This window comes from Sycon ciliatum, chromosome 6 (genome assembly GCF_964019385.1).
Source record: "Sycon ciliatum chromosome 6, ocSycCili1.1, whole genome shotgun sequence".
Classification (NCBI taxonomy): Eukaryota; Metazoa; Porifera; class Calcarea; order Leucosolenida; family Sycettidae; genus Sycon; species Sycon ciliatum.
In genome coordinates, this window is record NC_088648.1 from 16053571 (window position 1) to 16071632 (window position 18062).

At 49.2% G+C, this 18062-nt stretch overlaps 1 protein-coding gene and 4 non-coding genes across 6 annotated transcripts in view; all 5 read left to right on the plus strand.

Moving 5' to 3' along the window:
- Nucleotides 1-94: 94 nt before the first annotated feature.
- LOC135819475 (3'-5' RNA helicase YTHDC2-like) overlaps nt 95-18062 on the plus strand; it is a gene marked incomplete at its 5' end in the record, with an annotated part of 60646 nt that continues 42678 nt past the window's right edge. For both annotated transcript variants that reach the window (XM_065332690.1, XM_065332691.1), the window contains 12 exon segments: nt 95-185; nt 3670-3800; nt 5722-5781; nt 6459-6589; nt 7663-7707; nt 7968-8134; nt 8428-8530; nt 9204-9360; nt 10205-10259; nt 11792-12122; nt 13072-13432; nt 14967-15048. In XM_065332690.1, coding sequence (XP_065188762.1) covers nt 95-185; nt 3670-3800; nt 5722-5781; nt 6459-6589; nt 7663-7707; nt 7968-8134; nt 8428-8530; nt 9204-9360; nt 10205-10259; nt 11792-12122; nt 13072-13432; nt 14967-15048 — 1714 coding nt within the window.
- Trnak-uuu (transfer RNA lysine (anticodon UUU)) lies at nt 544-616 on the plus strand. Its single transcript has one exon. It is a non-coding gene; the product is annotated as a tRNA-Lys (tRNA).
- Nucleotides 1800-1872, plus strand: Trnak-uuu (transfer RNA lysine (anticodon UUU)). Its single transcript has one exon. It is a non-coding gene; the product is annotated as a tRNA-Lys (tRNA).
- On the plus strand, nt 3379-3451 carry Trnak-uuu (transfer RNA lysine (anticodon UUU)). Its single transcript has one exon. It is a non-coding gene; the product is annotated as a tRNA-Lys (tRNA).
- Nucleotides 13920-13992, plus strand: Trnav-cac (transfer RNA valine (anticodon CAC)). Its single transcript has one exon. It is a non-coding gene; the product is annotated as a tRNA-Val (tRNA).

Sequence of the window (18062 nt, forward strand, 5' to 3'; positions counted from 1 at the left end):
TTCTTTCTTTCTTTCTCTCTCACTTTCTTTCTCTCTCCCTCCATCTTCTCTTCACATTTCCACTGTGTGTTTCATGTTTTCTTTCCCCGCGCAGAGTTTGTCTTCCCCAGTGCCTTTGCTAGCGCAGAAAGAGCGTATATTCACAAGCTGTGCAAGACGTTGGGTCTCCAGTCCAAGAGCTATGGGTAAGCTGTCCTGCTCTTGTATACTACTACAGGTACCGAAGAACTCCAACTCGTGAGCCAAAAGCAGCACAAAGGCTCTTGCAGCCTCTGCGGCCCTCGGATGGGTTTCAAACCGTGTTTGATGTCATTTTGAAATGGAAACGCGGTCCTGCTTTTGACTCGCGGGTCGGATTTCTTTGACCGCGACTATACAAACCAGGGAGCAGTACAATTATACGGTGTCATACCTCTCTCTTATACAAACGCTGTAACGCACGTGCGTTTCTCAGTTTCAGGCTGCGTTTATGTGAGACTTGTCAACCTGGTTCGAGTGTCCTGCCTGTTTCAGTGGAGGCCCAAAGGCCTGGTTGTTGTAGCTGCCCGGTTAGCTCAGTTGGTAGAGCATCAGACTTTTAATCTGAGGGTCAAGGGTTCGAGTCCCTTATTGGGCGACCATATTTTTCTTCTTCTTTTTCCTCGATGTGCACGGTGCACTTTTTCATTTTTCCACACGATCTAGTATTTTCGACTGGTCCATGTTGGGATTGTATCCAAGCGGGGTCCTTTATTTCAATGTTATCTTGTCTCCGAATCCATGTACATGTACGTAGCTTGCCTAATATCGTAAACTGGTATTGGAGTCTGATTGCCCGGTGTACCAATTCAACACAGTCCTATATTTACCCCCCGCAATCCGTCTTCTATTTGAGCAGTGTCTGGTACTAGCTTGAATACGCGTACCATACTCAATCTGCGGACAGCTAGCTGTTTCGAGTCTGTGTTAGGTCACTTTAGCAGAGCTAGGAGTGACTGGCTGAACCGATCGCATCAAAGGCTAGTGAGCAAAAACAGCATTTTAAAATCGGCTCACAGCAAGTCAGAGTCTATAAGTGAGATAAATACAGTGAGCTTTTGATTTTTAGTAACTTTTTACTCTATTATTTGACAGCCACGTGCGTAATGTAAATGTAGGGATCAAGGCGTGTTCATAACTGACGTGTGTAAGCGCAGTACGTTTTCAGTTTATGCGTTCAATTTGACATTTGACTCGTATTTCGGTCGTGCAACACCATGAAGAACTCTCTCCCCCCCCCCCCCCCCCTCCCCCCAGTCAAAGTGACTTGCATGAATGCCAGTTGGTGCGCAACTGACATGCTCTGAAAAAGACGTGGAGCTTCCATTTCAGCCACAAGGAGGACTTGTTTAGCTGTACGCATATCCTATTGGTCGGCAATAATCGTCTATAATCATCGTTTTTACATTATGCTTCAAGTACTCATATGCATGTCGTAATAGGAAACGCTGACAGCTAAATTTCTCCTTGTGGCTGTATTTTTGTTATTCACGATGCCCCAAAAACCAGAAACATTCGCCTCACAGCATGTGCAGGTTTGCCGCAATGGAATGTTGTCCGTACTGGCCACTGCACGCTTTCTCGCAGGACATAAGTGCTACGTACGTGTTGCAATCCCCAAGGTGATCCCCGTACAGTAGGCACGGGGAAATTTTGTGAATAGCACGTAACGAAGGAGTTTGGTGAAATTTTTCAGTGGAAGTCTAGCCTTTGCCTTTGGTGTTGCACCCTCGGTGCTGGTATGCACACTTGTTGCAGTTCACATTGCAAGAATCATAGCTGCCCGGTTAGCTCAGTTGGTAGAGCATCAGACTTTTAATCTGAGGGTCAAGGGTTCGAGTCCCTTATTGGGCGACCATATTTTTTTTCTCTTTTCATCTGGAGCTCACCAACTCGCCAACACTCCTATGAAAATTATCACCAAAGTCGCTACCACTATTTTGTACTGGTTTTTCTGTACAACCTGTTATTCTAGGAGGCAGCTTCGTTTCGCCCCTACTGTAAGTCTGCAAATGTTCGGCCCATTCAAATGTCGGCCTCCCAGGGCTAAAACCCATTTCGGCCGCAGCACATTTTCGGCCTGTACTGCCGCCACTTGTATACTGTGTCACGCGGAACTTTTAGGAAAGTAAGTGGCTGCGTTGGAGTTTGCGGACAATTAGAAAAGTTCAGTGTGAACGTTGCTGAACAAAATTTCTGCCGCAACTAATTTTCGGCCGAAAATGGCCGAAAATAAATAAGCGCCGAATATTTGTCGACTTACAGTAGTCTGTCTACATGTCCTTGGACAGTAGAGTAAAACCTGTGAAGGCGACCGCTCTGATGAGACCACCACCACCTGTCCTAAGAGGAGCACTAAATCCAGGACCGAAGGGTATCGTTTACACAGGTATGACCCTGGATAGGGGACAACCAGTCCTGTACACGGGGACCACATTTGGGGGTCCCGTTATAGGCTATACAAACTACGGCCAACTGTGACCGCGTTTCTACGACTCAGACGTGTTTGATCAGCGATTGTGCATAATCATTTGAAACAGGACTGCATCACCATGGAAATTCAAGTTCAGACTTTTTCTTTTTTTCTTTTACTATTAGGCCATCATTTTTTATATCTATGTTTCGCGTCAGTTCAACTTCCAGAATCATATGCGAGAGGTGGAAAAAAATAAAAAACGACAAAATAATTAAAAAAAGGCTCATGAGAGGTGTATGCACTGTACATAGCACAATAGCTCGTGCATGGTGTACATCCGAAAGAAAAATCGTACATCAAAGCACAAAATCTGCATCACTTTGGACAGAGGAGGCAACTGTTGGTGCCCTTGCTTCGCTGGATTATTGCACTCAGCCTTCAGCAGCGGTGCAAAGAGCTCCGGAACGACGCATCCTCTCAGCTTGAGGTGATCAATGCGGTCTGTTGCAAGCTCGTAGAATACTGCTCGCAGATGCCGAACAAACGATTTACCAACGCTGGCCTCGAGGCCATTTCTGAATCCCAGCTTCGCCGTATGCAACCAGTCCACACTGAGACTCGCACGATCGTACACCAACTGTGCATGGTTGATTTTTTATTTTTTCCCGAAAAAAATCAAAACGTATGCGTGCGGACGACGCGAAACATAGATATAAAAAATGATGGCCTTAAAGGCCACAGCTTCCAATCATGACATGCAAAGCAGCGGTGCAGCATCGCAGGCATGAATCGTGGACGTGGTGACGGGGTCTGATGTGCTCCACCCACCTAGGGTCTCGTGATTTTGGCCGTAGTCTGAATCGCCTATTAGCGGTCGGCTTGGACAAGTTTCACCGTCATATGCTCAGAATTGAGAACAGCATAGTTGTGTGGTTGTTGTAGCTGCCCGGTTAGCTCAGTTGGTAGAGCATCAGACTTTTAATCTGAGGGTCAAGGGTTCGAGTCCCTTATTGGGCGACCATATTTTTTTTCTCCTTTTTCATCAGGGAGTTGTAAAATACCTACTTTACGACCCCCTGTTTTTTAATTGTGAGAAGTATGTATCCCTCCTACATATTTTATGGGCCTGGGAGCTGAGAAGACTTTGGGCAGGTTTGAGTGATAAATCTAGATTTTTGTCTGAAATGGTACAGTACAGTATAAGTACGTGTCCATGTTGTTTTGTTTGCGTACAGCATGGGAGAGGAGCGCTCTCTCAAGGTGTCACGCCGCGTGGAAACAGAAGTCGAGTCCTCCAGGTCGGCGCAGGTGGCGCCGGCAATCGTGAACGTCCTCCAGGCTCCCCTGCGGGATTTCCCCAGCGCTGGTGCGTGTCACTTGCCCTACTGTTTTGATTCTTTTGTTCTTGGACTACAACATAGCCTTTCTCTCAATGCAAGCAAGAGTACATGAAGCCTAGAGTGTGCAGCTTCGGACGTTTTCTGCATGGGTGTCACTGCGAATTTCCGGGATTACATCATGTTTTGGTGAAGATCTGAGGTGGGACATGGCGTAGTGCGTACAACTGAGCTGCAGTAGTGCAGAAAGAGACCTGCTTGAATCCGGGTTGTACGCACTACATCACTAAAATGATGTACAGTCAAATCTGTCGTAACCGACCGCCCCTTGGTGCAAGAAAAAGCGGTCTTACGGCAGATGTATGGTAAATCCGGCATACCGGGCATGCATTATATTCTTCCATGTATTCAAAATGACGAGAATAATGTGATTTTTAACCCTTTAAGAGCCGCCCCATACTTGAATGCAAAACTTCAAAAGATCGTAACTCAGTCCAATCTCGCTCAAATCCAGTGATCGAAATATCCAGGGTGAAGAGAAAACTCTCACCTGTCGGGAGAAACAATCCGCGAAGCGCTGCGAGCAACGGTTCCTGAAATAAATCACTCGCAAGTTGAGCCACGATCGCGGCAATTTCAAAAGCGCGCAGTGCGACTTTAGTATTGAGAATTTTGAGATTTTTCGTCACGCTGGTTTACTCCAATTTGCACGGGTTTCACTGTTGATATTGTCAAGAATACACAGCGAAAAAATGGAACTCCACGATCGAGTAAAATGAAATATCTTGAGCGGGACAAGTGGGGTATTTTTGTACTGTCGATGCGATCTAGCGCTGGATAGACGGTGTGCTGGCTATCATGATCGACCTCATTCTCTTCCTCTCGCGGAGACCTTTCCAGGAAGCCCTAGATTGTGAGGATTGAGTGAGTAGAATTGAAGCTATGATCCAAGGAACACGAAAAAATGCAATATTTTGAAATTTTCCTGTGGCTCTTAAAGGGTTGATATCATTTTATTGGATATTCAATAAAATATAATGGTGCCAGGGCTAGGGCCAGTCGATCGCACTTGCAAGACAGCGCATTTTCACACCTTGCAGTTGACAGTTTCGCACCTGACTGAACGTGGGTCGCGGTCGCTTACAGCGGATTTGAATGCAGCCACCGTGCATGAAATCGCGGTCGCTAGTCGCGCACAGCAGATGGTCGCTCTGGACAGATCAATTTGTATGTGAAACCGTCGGTGCACGGAAAATCGGTCGCTAGCGGTAGATGGTCGCCTACAGCAGAGGTCGCTAACGGCAGATTTGACTGTAGTAACGGAATTTCGCCGTGACAACAACCCATCAGAGCTGCACACTTCAGTGAACATTTCAGACTACAGTAGGCAACAGTTTGCACGACGACATGGATGATGTTGTGCGGGTAGATGTAGATATTTAGCAAGAAGGACCCATTAGTGTGTGTGTGATCCCCGGTAGCCTCATCGGTAGGGCACAGTCCCGGAAAGACAGGGGTGCTGGGTTCGAATCCCGCTTGTAGATCCTTCTTTTGCAACAGATGCGTGGTCGTCGTTGTGTGCGAGTGGCGTAGTGACATGGGGTTGCTGAGGTGCTGTCACTGTCTCTGCATCTACATGGCAGTGTTTTGTTGTTGTAGTCCTCAATGACTCATTAATCCTCGGGTGTTGTTGGCGTCTGGAAGCTCACCATCAGTGCCTATTATTAGACACGCTGGTCCGAGTTGTCGTTGGTGCCTTATTTCCTGTTGGTCTTCAATGGCACAGCAGATTCTGTGCAGGTGTGCATTGTTGAAGCTTGAAAGACAACTTTGTGTGTTTGTGTGTGCGTGTGTGTGTGTGTGCGTGTGTGTATATGTGCGTGCACGTGTGTGTGTGTGTGTGTGTGTGTGTGTGTGTGTGTGTGTGTGCTCGCATGTGTGCGTGTACAGATGAAGCCGTTGCAGCATCGCCCGCACACTCCACTGCTGATATCAAGCCATCTAAAACCGGTAGGTGATGAACTCTGCACCAGCAGCAGTATTCTTCAGAAACCCAGTGCTGCTCAATGATATCGGATCCGATCGCGTGAGTCAAGTTTGCACCCTGCTCACATCCCAGTGTCCGCCGGACTAGGGCTTCATAGCACCCCGTGTGGCGTGTGGCATTGGTTCGCTCGATCAGACTTCATTGAGCAGCACTGTAGCAGTGCGGAGGTTGTGCGAATAGTGTAATAGGGACGAGCTGGCACATTTGCTTATGAGAGCTCAGTGTGTAACGTGAGTCGGCTGATTTGCTCATGAGAGCTCAGTGGATAGCATGAGTCGGCTGATTTGCTCACGAGAGCTAAATGGATAGCGTGATTCGGCGGATTTGCTTATGAGAGCTCAGTGTGTAGCGTGAGTCGGCAGATTTGCTGATGAGACGGAGAGTGTTGAACCAGTATTGCTGTGTCGCGCCTTCGTCACTCCGTACGAAGCATCTCCACCTCGTCTATTCTCCAATCCCCTCCTTACCTGGCATGACATCTGAATGAACGATTGCGCCCCTTCGACATAAACAATGTGTGCATGGGTGTGTGTGTCCATGTGTGTGTGTGTGTGTCCGTGTGTGTGTGCACACACGTATGTTTATGCCTGGTCTTGCTTGCGTGCACCTGTTTGGGTTTGTCTGATTGTTTTCCCCCTAGGCGTTCTTGGCTCTCTGGCGCCGCAAGTACCATCAGTTGCCCGTCGTCCAGCCGAGTTGTCCACCTTCCGCGAGCAGCTGCCTGTCTGGACAAAGCAGGATGAGATTCTGCAGCTGATTGCCAAGCACCAGGTACCGTATTTTGAACTATTTTCGGAAATTAGCACCGGTCTTTTATTATAGGGGATTCACACACACACGGGTAAAACCACGGTTATGGGAAAGTTGTTATGGAAACTATGGTACTGGGGGAAAGGAAGAACCTCTCGGGAAAAAATTGGCAAAGCCGTGGCCGTGGGCCTCAGGGCGTTTGTCAAGGGAAAAATCCCATGGCTATAAGACGCGCATGCGTAGATCTTGTCTTTGGCGAGAACTCTGAACCCTAGTTGTACGAGTGCATCGCAACTTGCATTTTCAGACAGTGCCCATCGGAAAATCGTGCATGGCGAATGCAAGATACAGTACAGAATGTACTACAAACATGCAGTACAGATTATTTTTTTAGTTGCCCCGCCACAAGTTCATGGCCAAACGTGTGGCCAAGGCAAAACTGACCACGGGTGTGAACGGCCCCACTCCGTTGGCCGAAGGTCTGAACTTTTACCTTGTCCCGTGACCTCAGGTTTACCCGTGTGTGTGAACCCCCTATAACTGCCTGTCTAAAATAAGCGGTACATCAATTTTTCACTGGTTTGAGGGAAAGACACAAACGGGAAAAGTCTGAAGAAGAAAATCGACTGTCACCACCAGGACTAGAACCAGGGACCCTCGCTTGTAGCCGGCGATGCTCTAACCACTGAGCTATGGTGTAGTCGTCATCCCAGCAGAGACCGTTCAACATTTTCTACGTACATGTATTGAAAATCGTGCGCAGCCAAAAATATTATGTTTGGCTGTGTGCTTACAGTGTGTGTTAGCGTACACACGAATGCTTATGATTGTGGGTATGCACGTGTGTGCGCATGCATGTGCATGCGTGTGTGCGTGTGTACGTGTGTGTGCATGCATGCACATGTGTGTGTGTGTGTGTGTTCGTGTGTGTGTGTGTGTGTGTGTGTGTGGGTGTGGATGTGCACATGTGTAAGCCGTTGAATGGTGTAATCCCAACACAAGTTGCTATGTCTATCATAGCTGTTCGCTATCATCGCTTCCGCGATGAGCATGTCTGAGTTTGAGTGTGTGTTCTGTACTCCGTGTCCGCTCAGGTCATATTAATTGCTGGAGGGACAGGCTGTGGCAAGACAACGCAGGTTAGCGGAAACGCTTGAGAAAAGAAACAGACTGACAAATGCGAATAGATGTCATCTTCTGTACTGTCATGTTGTAGGAGTGGTTGCTGACTTTTCCGGCAAGAGCAGAGCCAGCGGATTGCTTTCTATTCCCGAAATTGAGTGAAAAATCATTGGGCTCTGTTGCGACAGTGTTTTGTGCCGACAACGCTACTTCAGGCTGCGTGTAGCATTGTGCAAACCCCCTCCACCATGCCGTTTATCTTGACCCGTTTGTACAGGTGCCGCAGTTCCTGTTGGATGCGGCCACGCGACACAATCAGGCCGTGCAGGTTGTGTGCACACAGCCGCGGCGCCTGTCTGCCATTGGTGTTGCCGAGAGAGTGGCTGCAGAGCGCGGTGAGCAGGTGGGAGGCAGCATTGGCTATATGATCCGCCTCGAGAACAGGTAGGATTCTGTGTCTTGCAATGCTATTTGTGTATTAAATATACATTGTACACGATTCATGTCTGTATGGGGCTCTCTTGCAGGTTCAAGCGTGGATGGTTCGTATTGTAGTCTATAGTACTCCGTACTCCGTGTGTATGTGTTTGTGTGTGTGTGTGTGTGTGTGTGTGTGTGTGTGTGTGTGTGTGTGTGTGTGTGTGTGTGTGTGTGTGTGTGTACATGCATGTGTGCATGCATGCGCGTGCGTATGTGCACCCCTGGTCTATCTGTCTACTCGCTGGCATGCACGACAGGATGAGCAAGAGCACTACGCTGACCTTCTGCACAAACGGCATACTGCTGCGCGCACTGATGTCGGACACCGGAGGCATGGACACTCTTACTCACGTCATTGTGGTATGTGTCACAGTATTCTCCCGAGTATAAGTCACACTTTTAACACTCGTAATTCGCCGCAATAGAGTTATCAAGAATGGACTCGGGTGGAGAGCCAAGGACAAATAACTGGTGGTGTTAGTGGACATTATAGCGTAACTTGTAGCTTCTTGGTCCTTGTTTTCTTTGCAATAGAGTTAGTGCAACTTTTACTAAAGTCAGACCTCGCTTATCCGGTCCTCTTTTATTTTGGATCCCTCGCCATCCGGACGAAAATCGTTGGTTACCGATTTACAGCATATGTCATGCATACATACAGTATGCGTGTTCGATTATCCGGTTCCCTCGCCTATCCGGATATTTTTGTGGGAAACGGATGTGTGCGGTTAAGCGAGGTTTGACTGTACAATTGTCAAATGAATGCTGATACACAGGGTAGATGACAATATTTCGTCACAAAAAAATCTGGGTGCGACGTACACTCCGGTGTGGGCTGTATACACTGTCACACTGAATCTTGCAAAAACAAATTTTCGGCTGCAGCAAATTTTCGGCCAAATATGACCAGGCCGAAAATAGCCGAAAATAAATATGCGCCGAATATGTGTTGACTTTACAGAACAGCTGTACTAAGATTTTTCTGGTTACCGTACCGGTAGTAAGCTATAATGACTATGTATGCCCTCTTGTCCAGGATGAAATTCATGAGCGTGACCGCTTCAGTGACTTCCTACTGATATCGTTACGTACTATACTGAAGGAACGGCCTAACTTGCGTCTGATCTTGATGAGCGCCACAATGAATACCGAGTTGTTTGTGCAGTACTTCAACAACTGCCCTATCGTTGGTGGTGAGTCTACGGTCGGTGTTTTGCGTTATGTGTGAAGGGGTGGTGGGTTGAGTAGCTGGGATATTGTATGGGTGGTGTGAATTTGTGTGTGTGTGTGTGGGGGGGGGGGGAGGGAGGGGGGAGTGTATGTATGTATGTATGTATGTACTCAAGTCTGTGGACAGCAACTGTTTCGCTCTGTTAGAGCTCATCAGCACAGCTCAGAGGACCGAAGCGCAGCTCTTCGCAATGAAATACGTTTCCGTAAAGCAAAGCATTTTTATAAAGAGCTGCAAACCCCGCCAAGAGTGCTCGAAATGCTCCAAGAGCAGTGAGCGTTGCACAAGGCGAGCGGCAAGGGTTCGCGCTAAGGTATGTATGTATGTGTGTCTGTCTGTCTGTCTGTCTGTCTGTCTTTATGGGTGTGTGTGTCTGTCTGTCTCTCTGTCTCTCTGTATGGGTGTTGTGAATTGTGTGTGCGTGTGTGTGTGTGGGGGGGGGGGGGTGTATGTGTGTATGTGTGTATGTGTGTGTGTGTGTGTGTGTGTGTACGTGTGTGTGTGTGTGTGTGTGTGTGTGTGTGTGTGTGTGTGTGTGTGTGTGTGTGTGTGTGTGTGTGTGTGTCTGTATGGGTGTGTTTGCGTGGCGGGGACTTAATTAATTATGTTGTATTATGGAAGATACGGTTGATTTTGCTGGTGTGAATACTTGTATGTGGTGACATGATGGTGTATCTGACATGGTGTCACCACTGAAACACTGTTCCTAGTCCAGTACGTGTGTGTACGTGTGTGCTTTCATGTGTGTGTGTGTGTCTGTGTGTGCGTGTGCGTGTGTGCGTGCCTGCCTGCCTTTGTGCGTTCAGTTGAAGGACGAACCTACCCCGTCCAGGCCGTTTTTCTCGCCGACGTTCTCTATCAGTAAGTACTTTCTAACATGTTTGTGTCAACTTGATTGCTTGTGCCTATGTGTAGTAGATGCTAAACAAACTCAAACACCTCAGCATTACCACGCATTGGCCATGCTAAACAAACTCATAAACACCTCAGCATTACCACGCATTGGCCATGCTAAACAAACTCATAAACACCTCAGCATTACCACGCATTGGCCATGCTAAACAAACTCATAAACACCTCAGCATTACCACGCATTGGCCATGCTAAACAAACTCATAAAAACACCTCAGCATTACCACGCATTGGCCATGCTAAACAAACTCATAAACACCTCAGCATTACCACGCATTGGCCATGCTAAACAAACTCATAAACACCTCAGCATTACCACGCATTGGCCATGCTAAACAAACTCATAAACACCTCAGCATTACCACGCATTGGCCATGCTAAACAAACTCATAAACACCTCAGCATTACCACGCATTGGCCAGGCTAAACAAACTCATAAACACCTCAGCATTACCACGCATTGGCCATGCTAAACAAACTCATAAACACCTCAGCATTACCACGCATTGGCCATGCTAAACAAACTCATAAACACCTCAGCATTACCACGCATTGGCCATGCTAAACAAACTCATAAACACCTCAGCATTACCACGCATTGGCCATGCTAAACAAACTCATAAACACCTCAGCATTACCACGCATTGGCCAGGCTAAACAAACTCATAAACACCTCAGCATTACCACGCATTGGCCATGCTAAACAAACTCATAAACACCTCAGCATTACCACGCATTGGCCATGCTAAACAAACTCATAAACACCTCAGCATTACCACGCATTGGCCATGCTAAACAAACTCATAAACACCTCAGCATTACCACGCATTGGCCATGCTAAACAAACTCATAAACACCTCAGCATTACCACGCATTGGCCATGCTAAACAAACTCATAAACACCTCAGCATTACCACGCATTGGCCATGCTAAACAAACTCATAAACACCTCAGCATTACCACGCATTGGCCATGCTAAACAAACTCATAAACACCTCAGCATTACCACGCATTGGCCATGCTAAACAAACTCATAAACACCTCAGCATTACCACGCATTGGCCATGCTAAACAAACTCATAAACACCTCAGCATTACCACGCATTGGCCATGCTAAACAAACTCATAAACACCTCAGCATTACCACGCATTGGCCATGCTAAACAAACTCATAAACACCTCAGCATTACCACGCATTGGCCATGATGCTGTGTTTGTACATGAGAAAAGTAGTTGCTCATATTAAACAGGTGATAGTCGATGTGCCCGACCTCCTCTTCCATCTCTCATCTCTGTCCCTCTCTCCATGTCGCTGTTTGTCCTTCCCTACTGTGCTCAGTACTGGGCATCATAAGCCTGCGATGGCCACCATTCTCTTTAATACATGTGAAAAGTAGTTGCTCGTATTAAACTGGTCACGGTTGTTCTTGTAGCCGATCTCATCTCTCCATGTCGCTGTTTGTCCCCCCCCCCCACCTCAGTACTGGCCACCACAATCCTGGGATGGCCGCCCTTCTCTCGTCGAACCAGTCCGACGGTGGTGCTTTGCAAGAGCACGACGACCGATTGCAGCGCGCCGTGTCTGCGCTGGCTGCCTCCACAGCCGAGATTGGCACCACCGCCAGCAGTCCTCAACCGTTGCAAAGCGAAACGGAGGATGAGCAAAGCGAGCGGCAACTCGCATTGGAGAAGGAGGACGGCGAGGGTGTGGAGATGGCGGCTGCGGCGGCTTCCAAACTTACCGTCGAAGACAGGAACCATGGCGATGAGGAGGAGAATGATGATTACGATGAGGATGACGAAGATGTTATTGTGAGTGCTGAATGCTTTTCGAATGTTGTCTGTCAATTTATCCTGGATGTAATACATCTTACATTATTTGACAAAGTGTCTGAAGTCCTTGCTGCAAATAGTGCTCAATACCCTAACAAGGGCAGAGCGCACCACTACACAAAGCAGAACAACAGAGACGAAAAGCTTTCTCGTTACTCCGAGTTTCGTGTTCAAAAACACTCATCTTACATTATTTGATGCGAATGTGAAATTAAGGTCTTACTCCGGCGGATAAAAGCAATGACTTCTGCACAGGTTTCGGGTGAATCTTACGGGAACACAGTCCGGTAAAAATGGCGATCCAGACCTCACCCCTGTCAACTGCATTGCCTGAGCGCACTGGTGTCCACAGCTCGGACAGGTAGTGTGGGCTCATTCTCTAATAGGAACCCTCCTTGTATGACCGGCATGGAGCCTGCGCTTGTTTGTGTTTGGGGTGTCTACATGACTACACATTGCTTTATGCAATGTGCGGGTCATTGCGTTTGTGTGTGGGGTCTGTACGCTTTGCTTTGCGTGACGTCATTGATGAGTTGTTTTTTTGCGGTCTGTGCACTTTGCATATGCGATGTGCGGATATCATTGAGTTAGTGTTTGAGGTCTGTGCACTTTGCTTTATGCGATGTGCGGATCATGGGCTTTGGATTGGGGTCTGTACACTTTGCTTTCTATGACCCAGTTGAGTTTGTGTTTGGGACTTTGGGGCCTGTACGCTATGCTTTGTGTCGTGTCATTGATGAGTTTGTGTTTGCGGTCTGTACGCTTTGCTTTGTGTGACATCATTGCGTTTGTGTTTGGGATCTGTGCTCATTGCTTTGTGTGACGTGATTGTTCAGTTTGTGTTTGCGGTCTGTGCACTTTGTTTCGTGTGACGTCATTGATGAGTTTGTGCTTGGGATCTGTACACATTGCTTTGTGTGACCTGCAGATCATCGATAGTGACGTGGAGCTAGAAAGTGCTGATGAGGACAATGTCGGCGATGAAAACGACGCCACCGCTGGTCCTGCTGTTGATGATATCGTTACGGCGCAGTCTGAGGTGGCCGACGTGGGTACAGTGGAAGCAGACGCCACCGCTGTCGCGGCTGAGACCACCGTCACCGTTGCCGACGGTTTCCAGGGTGACCTGTCGGCTACGGATGCTCACGTTGACGCGGGCATCGGCGCCGAAGAACTGCAGGAGCGCGAGCGCCTGCTCATGGCGTATCAGGAGTCGTTCAATGACGATCGTGTGGACGTTGGCCTGATCGTCACGCTCTTACAGAAAGTTATCGTGGAAGGGGCAGACGGTAGGTTAAACAAATTGTTGACAGTGGTCTAAATACATTGTACCGTAAAGTACCGTTGGTCCTCCCCCTTTCTAATTGCCCCCCCCCCCCCCCCCCTGTCGATTTTCTGCCTGTGAAGCAACTTCGGCGTATACAGTGAAGTACGGTGTTGAACCGACGCATGCACTGCTGTACACAATACGTGCGAGTGCAGGATGAAACATGTGCACAATCCAGCCTCATCGAGTCCGATCTTCCGCGTTGCTGTACATCATACTGCACTTGACAGTCTTGATCTAATACCTGCCCCCTGCCGAAAATCTAGCTGGGAAGCGACATGGCGTGGGGGGGGGGGGGGGGGGGATCAACGGTACTTTACGGTACCGTGCTCAAATACAATCATGTATTTTGCCACAGCAACACATAAATTACATTATACAACAGAAATTTTGCACCAACCCCCACAGCATGCTTTTCTTGCTGATAAAAGGGTAGGTCTTTGTCCTGGGTTTCCGTAGTGTAGCGGTTATCACGTGTGCTTCACACGCACAAGGTCCTCGGTTCGAACCCGAGCGGAAACATTTTTTTCTTCTATTTTGTTCTTGTTTTCTCAACGCCGGTCCCGTGCTAGCAGATTATCTTTGGGACGGAATATCATTGTGCCCCAAAGATCTTGTCCAGGCCCTGCTTCAAAATCTTGTAAAGCCATGCCAGGACCGTTCCGATGGTCATCATTATGAACTTATTGTCCGGCCACGCATGTCGTCCCGACTGCATCCCGCCAGCCATGCTACAGGCTGCAGTGCTGGATTTGGTGCACTAATAGATTGTGTGCGATGGTATAGAGCCAATCCTGTGCTGAAAACCTGGCAGGATATGATGGCGGCGGCGTGTGTGTAGTGAGAATGGGCAATTGCAGTCTCGGAACGGAGCAGGGTGGATGTCAGCAGTTCATAGGAATCAACCTTGTACAGAGCTATTTGAGCGTGTGTACTGTAAAAGCCATATATATAACGAAGTGCCAACTCTGACTAGTCAATTTTGGGAAATCGTTATATATGCGCCTCGTGATAATGGCTTTTACAGTAATAGACTAGTGCGTTGTGCATGTAGTGTATTCAATAACAACAGTGGCAGCTTGAGCCTGGAGAACGAGTTATCGTGAGCAAAGAATGAGCACAGCGAAAAAAGCTGACGCAGCGAACAATGGGGGAAATGAAAGAAAAGCAGGTGTAGAAAAAAGACTAGGGCTGAAAAATGTATACCGATAACTCGCATATCGATCGTTATGAGTGCAGTCCATAATCGTTACTGTTCAAAACGAGTGCGAACGATTTTGACAGGAGATTGTGCCATGGTTGAGAGAGTCGAATGCATTCATTGCGTCAGCAAGGAGGCCCCCTTTGTCTTGCTTTTGTCGAAATGGTGAAACAGGGCATATGCAATATTGAATATTCGCTTTGGTGCTCAATGTGCATGTGTGCTTGCTTACTTGCTTACTTGCTTGCTTGCGTGCTTGCCTGTGTGTGTGTCAACTTACACGTCGGCTTTGCAGGTGCTATCCTGGTTTTCTTGCCTGGCTATGAAGAGATAATGGCTGTGGAGGATCATATCCAGGCTGGTCCACACAAGCATCGGTATGTCATCCTGCAGGCATATTAATTTTGTTGTGTGTGTGTGTGTATGTGTGTGTGTGTGTGTGTGTGTGTGTGTGTGTGTGTGTGTGTGTGTGTGTGTGTGTGTGTGTGTGTGTGTGTGTGTGTGTGTGTGTGTGTGTGTGTGTGTGTGTGTGTGTGTGTGTGTGTGTGTGTGTGTGTGTGTGTGTGTGTGTGTGTGTGTGTGTGTGTGTGTGTGTGTGTGTGTGTGTGTGTGTGTGTGTGTGTGTGTGTGTGTGTGTGTGTGTGTGTGTGTGTGTGTGTGTGTGTGTGTGTGTGTGTGTGTGTGTGTGTGTGTGTGTGTGTGTGTGTGTGTGTGTGTGTGTGTGTGTGTGTGTGTGTGTGTGTGTGTGTGTGTGTGTGTGTGTGTGTGTGTGTGTGTGTGTGTGTGTGTGTGTGTGTGTGTGTGTGTGTGTGTGTGTGTGTGTGTGTGTGTGTGTGTGTGTGTGTGTGTGTGTGTGTGTGTGTGTGTGTGTGTGTGTGTGTGTGTGTGTGTGTGTGTGTGTGTGTGTGTGTGTGTGTGTGTGTGTGTGTGTGTGTGTGTGTGTGTGTGTGTGTGTGTGTGTGTGTGTGTGTGTGTGTGAGTGCCAGCTAGTTCGGTTGGTGGGTACACTTATGTCTGATTGTGTTGGATCTGTTGCCAACGGGCTCGGCTACTTGAAGGTGTAATGTTGTACCTGCCACCTTTGTTGGTTCCAGGGTTCATATACTTTCTGTTTGAAGTATACATACCTGTTAACCATGGACTGCTTCTGGCTAGATTAACTCTTGTGTAATCAACGGTGCTAGTGAAGCTTATATCAGATCCACTCTGATTTAGCCACCCACACTAGTTGCAAGTATTACCTTCACTGGGGGCAGGGGTAACTGCAGTTGGATCCCGGGACGGATACCCTGATGCCGTCAATCCTTTTTCTGCACCTTGTCCTCACCCACTTGCTGAGGTGTGGTGAGCCCATAAGTGGGATCATTTTCAAGTCCACCCAGAGTTTTGGGGATTTCAGGGGGTGTCGGTCGTTGGGCGGTTCAATAGCCAATTGAGTCATTTTTCCAAGATTCCTCTTGAGTCTCTCTCCCCTCTCCCGGGGAGACCCACGTGACCAGTTTTGGCAGTGAGCAACAAGTACAAGCAACAAGTACAAGTGTGTGTGTGTGTGTGTGTGTGTGTGTGTGTGTGTGTGTGTGTGTGTGTGTGTGTGTGTGTGTGTGTGTGTGTGTGTGTGTGTGTGTGTGTGTGTGTGTGTGTGTGTGTGTGTGTGTGTGTGTGTGTGTGTGTGTGTGTGTGTGTGTGTGTGTGTGTGTGTGTGTGTGTGTGTGTGTGTGTGTGTGTGTGTGTGTGTGTGTGTGTGTGTGTGTGTGTGTGTGTGTGTGTGTGTGTGTGTGTGTGTGTGTGTGTGTGTGTGTGTGTGTGTGTGTGTGTGTGTGTGTGTGTGTGTGTGTGTGTGTGTGTGTGTGTGTGTGTGTGTGTGTGTGTGTGTGTGTGTGTGTGTGTGTGTGTGTGTGTGTGTGTGTGTGTGTGTGTGTGTGTGTGTGTGTGTGTGTGTGTGTGTGTGGGTGGGTGGGTGGGTGGGTGGGTGGGTGGGTGGGTGGGTGGGTGGGTGGGTGGGTGGGTGGGTGGGTGGGTGGGTGGGTGGGTGGGTGGGTGGGTGGGTGGGTGGGTGGGTGGGTGGGTGGGTGGGTGGGTGGGTGGGTGGGTGGGTGGGTGGGTGGGTGGGTGGGTGGGTGGGTGGGTGGGTGGGTGGGTGGGTGGGTGGGTGGGTGGGTGGGTGGGTGGGTGGGTGGGTGGGTGGGTGGGTGGGTGGGTGGGTGGGTGGGTGGGTGGGTGGGTGGGTGGGTGGGTGGGTGGGTGGGTGGGTGGGTGGGTGGGTGGGTGGGTGGGTGGGTGGGTGGGTGGGTGGGTGGGTGGGTGGGTGGGTGGGTGGGTGGGTGGGTGGGTGGGTGGGTGGGTGGGTGGGTGGGTGGGTGGGTGGGTGGGTGGGTGGGTGGGTGGGTGGGTGGGTGGGTGGGTGGGTGGGTGGGTGGGTGGGTGGGTGGGTGGGTGGGTGGGTGGGTGGGTGGGTGGGTGGGTGGGTGGGTGGGTGGGTGGGTGGGTGGGTGGGTGGGTGGGTGGGTGGGTGGGTGGGTGGGTGGGTGGGTGGGTGGGTGGGTGGGTGGGTGGGTGGGTGGGTGGGTGGGTGGGTGGGTGGGTGGGTGGGTGGGTGGGTGGGTGGGTGGGTGGGTGGGTGGGTGGGTGGGTGGGTGGGTGGGTGGGTGGGTGGGTGGGTGGGTGGGTGGGTGGGTGGGTGGGTGGGTGGGTGGGTGGGTGGGTGGGTGGGTGGGTGGGTGGGTGGGTGGGTGGGTGGGTGTGTGTGTGTGTGTGTGTGTGTGTGTGTGTGTGTGTGTGTGCCAGCTAGTTCGGTTGGTGGGTGCACTTATGCCAGATAGTGTTGGGCCTGTTGCCAACGGGCTCGGCTGCTTGAAGGTGTATTGTTGGACCTACCACCTTTGTTGGTTTCAGGGTTCATATACTTTCTGTTTGAAGTATACATACCTGTTAACCATGGACTGCTTCTGGCTAGATTAACTCTTGTGTGATCAATGGTGCTAGTGAAGCTTATATCAGATCCACTCTGATTTAGCCACCCACACTAGTACCAAGTATTACCTTCACTGGGGGCAGGGGTACCTGCAGTTGGATCCCGGGACGGATACCCTGATGCCGTCAATCCTTTTTCTGCACCTTGTCCTCACCCACTTACTGAGGTGTGGTGAGCCCATAAGTGGGATCATTTCAAGTCCACCCTAGTTTGGGGATTTCAGGGGGTGTCGGCCGTTGGGTGGTTCAATGGCCAATTGAGTCATCTTTCCAAGATTCCTTTTGAGTCTCTCTCCCCTCTCCCGGGGAGACCCACGTGACCAGTTTTGGCAGTGAGTAAGTACAAGTGTGTGTGTGTGTGTGTGTGTGTGTGTGTGTGTGTGTGTGTGTGTGTGTGTGTGTGTGTGTGTGTGTGTGTGTA